Source organism: Mercenaria mercenaria, chromosome 5 (assembly GCF_021730395.1).
Source record: "Mercenaria mercenaria strain notata chromosome 5, MADL_Memer_1, whole genome shotgun sequence".
Classification (NCBI taxonomy): domain Eukaryota; kingdom Metazoa; phylum Mollusca; class Bivalvia; order Venerida; family Veneridae; genus Mercenaria; species Mercenaria mercenaria.
Window position 1 is genome coordinate 88464523 of NC_069365.1, and position 12519 is coordinate 88477041.

Consider the following 12519-nt stretch of genomic DNA (forward strand, 5'->3'; position numbering starts at 1 on the left):
CGCAACGTCTAAACCACTGTAAAGAGTCAAAAAGAATATAAACTTTTTTTTCTTGAAGTCATATGAGCGCGTTTCTATGATCTTTATGATTTCTCCTTGTACAATATGTATCCGAAGAAAATCCATTAACTATAAAAGAATCATTCATCACAATATCTGCTAACCAGATTTCCTGGCAAAACTAATTAAATATTTTAATGAAAGCAAAACAAAACATGGGTTTAAATTCTTGGCATGCATGAGAAACATGTTTTCGAAGCCAGTCATATGCACTGCAGATATTAAATAGCTAACCTCAGTAAAGTATTTGCTTATTTAGCAAGAAGAATGACAGTGAGATTATATATCCTGGAAGGAACACTTTGAACGGATATATTAATAATTATTTTAACGAGAGAATGTTTATATATCCCTGTCGTATAATGCATTATGCATAAATGATTGCTAGAATTTGAGTCTGCTGCCAAAAATATTCCTATTTATGGATCTTTGCATAGGATACAGGAGCATCCATTCATCTATCACTCTCTGTCATTGTAAAAGAATGTCATAGTTTTGGTAATGTACAAACAGCTAGTATAAAAGACGACTGAACGATGCTTCCTATTTTAAGGGTCTCATTATAAGGAGAATGTACAACTTGATATTGCTGCCTCACTGGAATATCACGCCGTAGACACGTGACATGATAACCCACCCAGTTTCATTATATTAACACTGGGCTGACCGTTAGGCTACAGATGTGGTAAAAAAACAAGTAACATATCTATAAAATGTTATTACGCATATACTTTTGGACATATTGACGACGCATATTTTGTCGGAGGGACAGACAGACGAACCGGACAAGGGCAAGTCTATGTGTACAAAATTCTAAAATAAGTGAACGAACAAATAATGCAAATGTGTCATTTTTAATTTCAAACAGTGTAAGAATAACATTTGCAAAGACTTGCTTATATGAGCTATCATTTGCCACATTGTGTTTGCTTCAGATAACAAAACAACTGGAAATGCGTCTCTTTCACTCTCTCCATATTTTAATGGTTGCGGCAACCATTGGGACAGTAGCTGCAAATGAACCAGCATGTTCAAGATTTGACTACGAGGAGAAACTATTAGAAAAAGTGGTGAGGATGGAGATTAAAGTTGAACAAATGGTAGAGGAGATAAAGAAAACGAAAGAGCGCGCGATGTCTACAACTACGGACATAGCACAGCGAGTGGAAACTGTTGAAAATTATACCACCCATCTTCGGGAAGATATCAAAATATCGTTGCGGATACACAAGAAAAACTTAAGGCCATTAGATTAGCGGGTATGTATAATAGAATTTAAAATAATGAAAAAAAAAATAATAAAACGGATTTCTTTATTGATTAGTATATTTGGCAGAACGAGTACAAACCGCTAGTTTAAGTAAAGACAAATTTTATAAGTAATTCCTGCCAGTATATTCAAATATGTATCATGTGACTCCTTATACATGTCTACGGTTCATAGTCTGTGTCATTGTAAAGAAATGTTTGCGTGGTTTAAAGTAAATTCTCGAAAAACATATCTGTGAAAAAAAAATTCTGCTGTATTGAAAAAAAAATTCCATCGGACGCCATGCAAACAGCTTTCATTATTGCAAGACAATTCATTCAGTAAGTGTATGGTATATATATATATATTTGCCATGTTTACACGTCCTCAGGTACTTAGATAAACTAGAGCTGCTTTTGAGAAAAACACATGTCTCCCACAATTGCCTAATCATCTAAATAGCAAGTCAGTCTTTATATACTGTTTACTCACTACAAATATACCTTTGAAGAGTAAAAAGGCTGATTTTGGGTAATTGAAGGGCCATAATTCTGAAGTACCTCCGGCAATTTGGTTATTTAATGAACTTAGACGAAGAGTTATGGTCAAAAACATTTGGTTCAAGTTTGGTGAAGATCGGATGAGAACTGTTCAACTTAGAGCGCGGACAAGAGTAAAAAGGCCGATTTTCGGTAATTCAAGGGCCATAATTCTGAATTACCCGGGCCGATTTGGCTAGTTATCGAACTTAGCCGAGAACTTATGGTCAAACACATTTTGTTTAAGTTTGGAGAGATCGGATGAGAAGTGTTCAACTTAGAGCGCGGACAAGAGTAAAAAGGCCGATTTTCGATCATTCAAGGGCATAATTCCAAAGTGCCTATTAGTAAGCCGATTTGGCTAGTTATCGAATTTGGCCGAGGACTTATGGCCAAACACATTTTGCTCAAGTCTGGTGAAGATTTGATGAGAAATGTTTGACTTAGAGCGTGGACAAGAGTAAAACGGCCGATTTTCGGTAATTCAAGGGCCATAATTCCGAAGTGCCTTGGCCGATTTGGCTAGTTATCGAACTTGGCAGACAATTTATGGTCAGACACATTTTGTTCAAGTTTGGTGAAGATTGGAAGAGAAATTTTTGACTTAGAGTGCGGAAAAGATTTGAGACAGACACACAGACTGGAGTAAACCAATATGTCTCCCACACCACTGTGTGGTGGGAGACATAATAATTGTAATTGTTAGAAATTGTATTTTCAAAGATTAAGGTTTTGCACGAATAGACCCTTCATTTTCCCTAATCGCATCAGAGTTTCCCTCAGTTTTCAACTATGGTGCATTCAATAACATCTTTAAAATTATCGGTTTGAATGATTCTATTCGTGAGATGCTAAGAAATAGGCAACAACCCTGACGCCCCCTAGCACCTGCTTAAGCAGGACTTTATAACACAGAAACATTAGATAGACAACAGTCAGTCCAGTTACGGGGAGACATTTTACGACAACCATACAACGCTTGAAGGCTGTTGTGGTAATTAATCAAATCTGTCAGAAGGTCCTTTAAACCGTACTTATTGAAGGTCAATTACTAGTAGCTTTAAAAATCTGTGTAGTATTTACTTACAAATCCAATTAACATAAAAGAACATGATTCGACAAAGCAATAACGAAAAAAATCTGTATTTTCTTTACAGAGAGGTTTATATACTACAAATCATAACTGTTACAGCTAAACTCATCATGGTATGCATTTTATATTTTCTCATTTAAATTAAAATATACTTTAACTTTTCACGAAGGTAAATGAAAAAGACAATTAGTAAGAGTATGTTTACTTCTTTACAGAGATACCATCGGTTCCAGTCGTGGCTTTCAACGTTCGTCTTTCGAAATCAGTCACTGTGAGTACGAATGGCATTGTCATTTTTGATACTGTCTTACTTAACGAAGGTGAAGGCTATAACGCAGCTACCGGTATATTCACGGCACCACACAACGGACTTTACTACTTCGCAGCCCATGTATGCAACAGAGGTAATAAGCCTGTACAATACGCAATAATTGTCGAAAATAATCAGATAGCAACTAGTTCACAATATGATAACGACAGTATTTACAGTTGTAGCTCTGTGACCACCGTTGCCATAGTAAAGTTTGCAGAACAAGTGTGGATTAAAAGTTTAGTAAGTTCGTCAGACATTTACCACGACAGTTACAGATGGAATTCATTCGTAGGTGCACTTTTGAACAAATGAATATTTTATACCTTGAACCGGGTTTTCCTTCGTAAAGTATATTTGTATAAAATAGCACAATTAATTAATGCTGTTTAAACTGTTTAAAACAGTTCGTGTTGTATATTATAGCATTTTGTCGTTTTTAGGGTCTGTTCAGGAGAATAAACGTGTGTTAACAGAGAGATTCTCGCTCTCACGCGTTGTACATAAGCATGTTCCGTGGCAAAGCGTGAACATACTAAATTTTACATCAACATAGTGGATAATTCATAGGGAAATGACTTGAACGTGATCAAACAATGCTGACATTCCCGAGCATGGATATTTAATGGCATTGATAGACAATATATTCATTTTAGGGAGTCTTTTCACATATGGTATGCTGGAATAGCGTTAACGCATGATTACAACTGCTTGAGCACTAACCAGTTCCTCTTAGTTCTATAGACGTTATAACATGAAAAAGTATGCGTTATCCTGTCCCTGCGTATACATCGTAATGTTCTTTGTATACAGATGTGCTCAGATATTTATTTATCAATAGGGACGGATAAAGTTCATCAGGAAAAAAATACCTCTGACAACTTTAATAAGCTTTTAATCAAGTCAATTGGATAATTTTATGTTTAACCTAAACAGTAACCATCTTGGAGTTTAAAATTAAGCAGTCTATTCAACATAATTCTATTCTAGGATTTTAAAGTCATTTGAACAATGCCTCCTGAATGTGACTGGATTAACCTTCATAACTATAGTCGTTTAGTACCGTACGGCAGACTTAAAAGGTCGCCCCGAATTTACATTAGTGTTATTATTATTTCTCATACTTTGGGGTCTCTGAGTTCATTCAAACATATTCTATAATACTATTCTTCTTTGTTTGTTTTGGGTTTAACGTCGTTTTTTAAACAGTATTTCCGTAATGTAACGACAGGCAGTCAACCTAACTAGTGTTCCTGGATTCTGTACCACCGCAAGCCTGTTCTCCGCAAGTAACTGCCATCTTTCCACATGAATCAAAGGTGGAGGACGAATAATTCAGACACAATGCTTTTACCAAATCACGGAAAACATAAGCCCCGCCCGACCCCGCGATCCGTAGATCTGCGCTCTCCCTATTGAGCTAAACTGGCGGGCTATTCTTCTATAATCTGTGCTAGGGGCACTGGGGTTGTTCACATTACCTCTGGTGAGCAGATTCAATTAAATCTTGTCTCCTTTGCTTTGGTTGTAGTCTATACCTCCAAAAGATTATCGTATGGACTTAATTGCTCGAATGCGATTATTTGACATGAATTTTTATCCATTGTTTATACTTGTTTTGGGTTTAGGTATCTAACGGCGGGCAGTTAAACTAACCTGTGTTGCTGGATTCTGTACCAGTACAAACCTGTTCCCCACGAAGCTGCAAACTACCCCACATGTATCAGAGGTGGAGGATGAATGATTTCAGACACAATATCTTCTATCAAATCGCCACGGACACCATAAGCCCTGCCCAAGGATCAAACTCACGAAATCGCGATCCGTAGATCTGCGCTCTCCCTACTGAGCTAAGCGGGAGGGATATCAATTGTTTGAGAGCACTGGACTAACACCCAATCGACCCGGGTTCGAATCCCGCCACAGGCCCTTGGGATTTTTCGTCATAAACATTTTCGTGTAAACAATAGAAGTAGGACAGGTCTGTTAATTAAGTTGTCTATAAGAAGTTTATAGACCTTATCGAAACGAAGAAGCAGGTAGGTAAAATAGAGTTATTATAACACAGTAACTCAATCTGGGATGCTGTATTCGGCTCGACTGGATTTTGTCAGATCGGATCTCACGAGCTGCGAATGCGCCGAGTGTGACCCGTCCTCGCAAAATCAACGGGAGCCGAATACAATGTCCCAGATCTAGCTACTGTTGCAATGACCCCTTTATTATATCTCCATCTTTTTGTTTATTTCTTTGTAACAGAACGAAATCTTAAATGTTTGTTGATGATAAAATGAAACGAAGGATGTTTTGTGTGTGCTATTTATATAACTGCGTCAGCTCATGCATATTAACGAAAGTAGTCTGGCAACATACAATACGAAAGGTACAGTACAGGATTTTTTTAGCCTGTTCGTATTTCGATTTAAAATGCAAGCTGTATTTTGACAGAATTTATACAGGTATATAATAACTTGGATATTCACCTCTTCATCATTATATCAACTGTTTATAAATGAATATCCAGTCGGTCATTAGTCAAAGCTATTGTCTGAGGTCGAGACAAGACATAAGAAAGAAATGTCGTTGTTTTTTATAAAAAGTCAATAATTAATGTTTTATCCTCCATATCAATAATGTTTATAAGCGTTTATGTTAAGTAGTACTCTGAATACTGATATCTACATACAAACATATCTTTTTCACATCCTAATAGTGAATTTAATTTAAGGACCTCTTTCCTTTCAACATTACGCACTCCTTCAACAAAGTCTTTAAAAATGTGTTATCAATTTATATCAGAAAACAAACACTAAAACATCTACTTTACAAAATATTTATGAGATAAACTGCAAAATTCATGGTATGAATAACATTTCCGGAAACCGATTGCAAACAAAAACTGCTTAAAATTCTTATGGTATACTTCTTAACTTAAATAAATTTCCCTGATAATTTGCCTTTTTAGCGAATTCTAAAATCCTAATGTTATTTTTACAATTGTTTTTATTCAATTTTTTGCTTTTACTGTGAATGTATATAATATTTTGTGCCAACTAATTTTCCAGTCTATTCTGGCAATATACATACCAAATTACCCCGGATGTTGATTCTTTTAAATTGCCATGATGGTAAACTTTGACTTAAGATGTACTGATGGGTATTTCAGCTGAAAACTAAAGTTTATATTTTCATATTCTATGCGTGCCATTTTTGAGTATCTGTCTGAAATTTGTTATTTGTGTTTAGAAAGTGACGCAATAGCATTAGAATCATTACAAAGTAATATCATCTGAACAGAACAGAGATCCAATATGTCAGGTGCTGAGATCATAGCCCTAATAAAAATAAAATCCATCAAAAGTGTATGCGCATGCGTGTGTATAGATGTGTATAATTATGATGGAGGTGCACATAAAAATGCATAATACGAAGTAAGACATAATCAACAAGGATTAAACAAACAAATGAAAGAAAATATTGAGGTACCGATTTGGAAAGGAAATTTAAACCGCTTAACAGTACTCATAATCAACCAGTCTCTTAATCCTCACATTATTCAAACATTAGTAACTTGGTTCAATTTTAAAGTTAAACAGTATGATTTTATTGACGATGAAAAACGTCCGTCTTAAATACCTGCAGTGCAAAGACTGTGTTTTTACAGCATTTGTTCCAAAGAATTTCCAGTGAGAATGGACATTTTTATATTTTTAATATTTGCTGCTACCATCGAGTACAAAAGTATGATGGTGGCTGCAAAAGAACCAGCGTGTTCAAAATTCGACTTCGAAGAGAAACTATTAGAAAAAGTGATACGGTTGGAGATTAAAGTTGAACAAATCGTAGAGGAGATGAAGAAAACGACGACAGACGTGGAACAGAGGGTGGAAAATGCTGAAAATGACGCCGTAAAATTTCAAGAAGATATAAAGAAGACTATGAATACTATGGAGAAAAAGTTCACTGCATTTGAAGGTAAATATATTCCGTTACTGACACCTCATTCGATATTCATATATCTTGAAGTGAACAGTTTTGATATCATCTTCTCAGGAATGCAGTATATAAATAATATTGCGCAAGAAATCAAATTTTGTCAAAAAATTCAGCGATATTATTTATAATCTAGCATCACTGAAACTCTCTGTATAAAAAAAAAACTTGTCCAAATTACCATGTTTTGTTATTTTCATTAAAGTTTATGGACTTTTTTTGCAGTAGAGTAATTAAACTTTTCAGCCATGTCAAGGGTTAACATGCAATAAAATAATGCTGAAACTAAATCATTCATTTTAATCAAATCAAAATGTACTGTTGACAAAACGGTTACAAACTATGTCCAGTTTTCATTACCGTCAAAAGAAATTATCAATTCAATAATTATTGGTCAAAAAGTTAAACGTGTATAATATTTTATCCGTAATTGAACAAATATATATTAGAATTCCATATGCTAGTATTGGTAAAGGTAACATAGTTTACGTTAAACATGTTCACTATTTTGCAGAAAACATATCAGCTCCAAACATCGCCTTCAACGCCCGCCGTACGTCTTCACTGAACGCAAACAAAAACGACCTCGTCGTTTTTGATACCGTCATACTGAATGAAGGTGAAGGTTATGACAGTGCGACTGGAATATTTACAGCTCCCGAAAGCGGACTCTATGACTTTGCAGCTCATGTTTGTATTGTTGGTGGTAAAGGCGCAAACTTCGCAATAGTTGTAGAAGGTACTGAAGTAGCCACCAGTAGTCATTACAGTAGTAATAACAATTGTAATTCTGTAACTGCCGTTGCCAAAGTTAAGTCTGAAGAACGGGTGTCAATTAAAATATTACATGCATCGTACCTGCACTACGACCAGTACAGACTTAATTCATTCGCTGGTGCACTTTTGACAAGACATTAATAATTATGACGAATTTGTTCCTTGTATGAAAAAGTAACATTCTGACAGATTGTGTGAACTCCGGTTGAATAAATTGTGGCACGGTTGTCGGACTGAGAAAAACACATTTTATTCAGACGGTATGAAAGATGGTCACGTCTATTTTAACATATGGAATGTTCGTACAGCACTATAAGAGCTATGTAGTACCTCATTAAAGACGTTCAGTTAAATTTTACTCTACAGCTTATTGTTAAACGTTGTAAACAATGTCTTTTTGGTATTAGATTAGTTATAGTCAATGGATATGAAATATGGCTATTTGGAATAAATTATCTCATACTTTGCACCAATGCTAAGTTAATTAATTCGCATTAAATAGGAAAGTTTCTAACGAATATTGCATCAGAAGCTTGCGTCATACAGCAACACTTTGTTCCTAAATGAGTTCGATCTGCTCCTTAGATCTTTGACTCTGACATGTCATAAAATATATCACTGCTTATATAGTGTTTTCTTTGACGTTACATTGCTTTTCTGACAGACCAAGATCGATCTTGAGAAATCTAGTATAATAAGTAGATAACAACATATATAGGAGGAAGGTCGAATTTTTTTCAACTAAACAAGTACGCTGAAAAGTTTTGACGAAAACTGAAAGTACCATGTGCGGCAGAATAGAAGGGTATCATGTTATATTCATGTTCATGTTGAAGACTATACTTCATTCGTATTTTCAAGGTTTTATTATCAAACTGTGAATACTCTTAACATTGCGTCGCCTCCAAATACACACAGCGAGTTATAAACAAATGATAAAAAAGGATTGTTAGATGTTGTTTTGGGTTAGATCTGTCATAAAAACATGTAACGTCAAGAAAAACCTAAACACGGAATTTCTCTGCAATGGGTAGGTAAATGGAAGAATGGCAGGCATACGACTAAAGATAAGTGCTAATTTTCAATGTGCGTAGAACTAATTGTTGAAATTCACGTTTTATAAGAGAAATAGCTGGGTGGAATGTGCTAATTTTCTTTCGGTTCACGAGCATGTCTCGATATTATATAATTTATATTATAAAGGTTTAACATCTATACAATGCCAGTTTATGATAACTTCCTTCTTGATAAGTTTAATTATTTCAAACATTAAATGTATAAAGCTTATACAACTGTGTTAACTTATAATTATGCCCTAAAGTATTTCGAAATAAATTGCACAACAGTACCATTACTTCGCAATGAGATATGGTATATGTTAACTAGATACCCATGGGCAACATATCGAGTCCGCCAGTTGTCAAAAGAACTAACAGCACCAAGTTTTAACCTTTGACCTCTAAGTATGACCTTGACCTTTGAGAGAGGCGTCTGGGGATTGCACCTTTGAGATAGGGACCCGAGGTTTGCGCACAACACTCCGTCTCAAAGGTGAACATTTACGCCAAAGAAAAAAAAGATTGCTCCATACTTGTCAAAGTTATGGCCTGGACAAGCTCTAAAATGAACTTTGACCCCTACCTGTGACCTTGACCTTTGAGATAGGAACCTGAAGTTTGCACCAGACATTTCGTCTCATTGAGTTAAACATTTTTGCCAAATATAAACAAGATTCCTCAACGCAGGTCAAAGTTATGGGCCGGACAAGATCTTACATGACCTTTGACCTCCAATTGTGACCTTGACCTTTGAGATAGGATCCTGGGGTTTGCGCATGACAATCCGTCTCACTGAGGTTAACATTCAAGCTATATGTAAACAAGATTGATTTATACATGTCAAAGTTATGGTCCGGACAAACAAATCCGGACGGACGTACACACGCACAGACGCACATACACCGAACAGCCATTTGATAACTATGTCTTCGCATCCGCAAGCGGGCTCGAAAAAAATTGATTATTTTTCAAAAGTGATACAAATAAAAGATATTTATATAAATATAGTCATAACCTTTAGCAATCATATATACTGAATTTTGATAGTCAAAAATATTTTTGTTTTTGATCACCTTAATTATAACGAATACTTAACTTTAGCCCTTGGTAGGATGAGATAAGTTTTAAATGATGACTAAAGATATTAAGAGCATTTACTTGAAATATGCAACAACATCACTTCGCGAAAGAACGGATCTATGATCACAGATGACAAGAAAGCATAAAATCACTGAAATAAAGTAAGGGGACACATTTTACCGCCGCCACACGGCACTTAGATTTTGTTTGTTTGTTTGTTTTAGGTTTAACGCCGTTTTTCAACAGTATTTCAGTTATGTAACGGCGGGCAGTTAACTTACCAGTGTCCCTGGATTCTGTACCAGTACAAACCTGTTCTCCGCAAGTAACTGCCAACTTCCCCACATGAATCAGAGGTGGAGGACGAATGATTTCACACACACAGTCTTTTATCAAATCGTCACGGAGAACATACGGCCCGCCCGGGGATCGAACTCACGACACCGCGATCCGTAGATCTGCGTTTTCCCTATTGAGCTAAGCAAGCGGGTTCATGACACTTAAAGGCTGCTATTATGATAGCTAAAATCTACAAGAAGATCCTTCGTAAGCAGGGAACGTCGCACCCATCTCCGTTTACTTGAAATGAACAACAACCCTCGCGACACCATTCGACTACCACCGGCACTCTCATTTGTAAGACAACACGGACAATAAAACACTCGAAACTAGGAGCTCAAAAATTAGAAAACAATCTCTAAGGCCATACCAAATTGATTAATAGTTCTTCGGAAAATTTTCAAAAAAAAATTGGAGCGAGCGAGCGAATTTTTTTTTTTTTTTTTTCTCAATTTTGATTTTTTCAGAGTCGGGTAGATTTTACATGGAGCGAGCGGGGTTTTTTTTCCTGCTTGGACCCTAAAAGGAGGCATAACCAGTTATGATTATACATGAAGTTAACATTTCTTTAAGAATAACACAGAAATCAAACATTTACAGTGTGACTAACACAGTAGATAGCTTTTCAATATGTTTTAAAGACTACATGAATGGTTTTGCAAATAAATTCTTGCCAAAACTCACTGAATCAGTTTGTTTTTATTTTGTATTTATAATTACTAAGGGATGAGTGTCTTATTTTTAATTTTGATTGTTCTACATTAATCTGAAGGCGTGACCATTTAATGGCAGAGGATGAGAAATATTTAAGACAAAACGGGCACCCAAGTGGAATAACATATCTTCTGAAACCCAGTTAGATGGCTTCGACACATGAGCAACTTTGTGCCCCTAGTGAAACTCCAAACGGTAGAGGTGAGGGGAAAGTAATAAATCACTTGACCAATGAGACCAAACGGAGTTGGGCACAGAAATGTTTCGACATTGCTCGAATCCCATTGGAACAGTTTCTTAACAGATCAGGCTAGCTTAAGTTTTTGTGGTAGAGGTTCATTTCAGTCAAAAATGATAACAGACGGACAAAAAATGATCCCAATATGGCCACTCTTAAAAGTGTTATTTGTTGTGCTTTGATTGACTAAGAAATTTTGAGTTGGGAAGGTCTGTTTTTTTCAGTTTCTTTCTTTCAATCAATTCACAGCCAATTAATATACAAACAGGGAAAATTGGGGTTACAATACAACAGAAGTTATCTTTATATCTACACTACTTATTTGAAAAGCTAAACATTTTTTTTTAATTGAATATATGCATTTTGATAGAATATCTGACTGTCATACTAAAGAAGTTACGTTCAAAATGATTTGGGCCCCGAGACAATTAAATTTAATGTGATGGATCAGTCGGGATCTGTGAACAAACTTTTTTTTTTAAAAGAAAGCACTTTGCTTTGGCTCTAGATCTAACATATTGAACTAAACAACTGATAACAAATAGTTTGAAAACTTTATCTGAACAATATTTCTATGTTTAATCCAAATATTTTTAATTGAAACCCCGTGCACGTCTTACAAGTCTGGCTCTGTTCTTTTCACTGTATTCTGTATTGAACAATCGTAGAACGTGCAGGGACTACTTCATCACCTACCGGCACATCGAAGGCCAAGTGTGGCATTAGCGCAGATACTCCAGATTTAAAACAAATGATGAACTACATCATAATTCCTGACTTTTTGAGTTTGAGTCATCAGCTACATGTATTACGAACGCATGAATTCCGATCAATATCACTTTGACGCATTAAAACAGCGATAAAACCTGTTTTGCCGTTATCATTCCGGACCGCGTAATCAGAAAAAAAAAATTTTCGGAGATTTTTACGTACGTGCGGGCGGGTGATTTTTTTTTTCTTTTTCTCGGGAATGAAATCATTGATGCGGTAGTTCCGACGAACGACAAATTAATCTGGTATGGCCTAAAGGATAAAATATTTGTGTTTGAAGGTATGAAGAGAATTTTTA

The 12519-nt window shown here is 35.7% G+C and overlaps 2 protein-coding genes across 2 annotated transcripts in view; one reads left to right on the forward strand and one right to left on the reverse strand.

Annotated features, from left to right (window-relative positions):
- Positions 1–12519, reverse strand: part of LOC123559203 (atrial natriuretic peptide-converting enzyme-like) — a 33109-nt gene that overhangs the window by 18655 nt on the left and 1935 nt on the right. The gene's annotated exons all lie outside the window — the stretch shown is intronic.
- Positions 6840–11181, forward strand: LOC128557205 (collagen alpha-2(VIII) chain-like). The gene is made up of 2 exons (XM_053544251.1): positions 6840–7226; positions 7759–11181. Exons 1-2 carry the CDS (start codon positions 6944–6946, stop codon positions 8160–8162), a joined length of 687 nt encoding a protein of 228 aa, XP_053400226.1. The 5' UTR covers positions 6840–6943; the 3' UTR covers positions 8163–11181.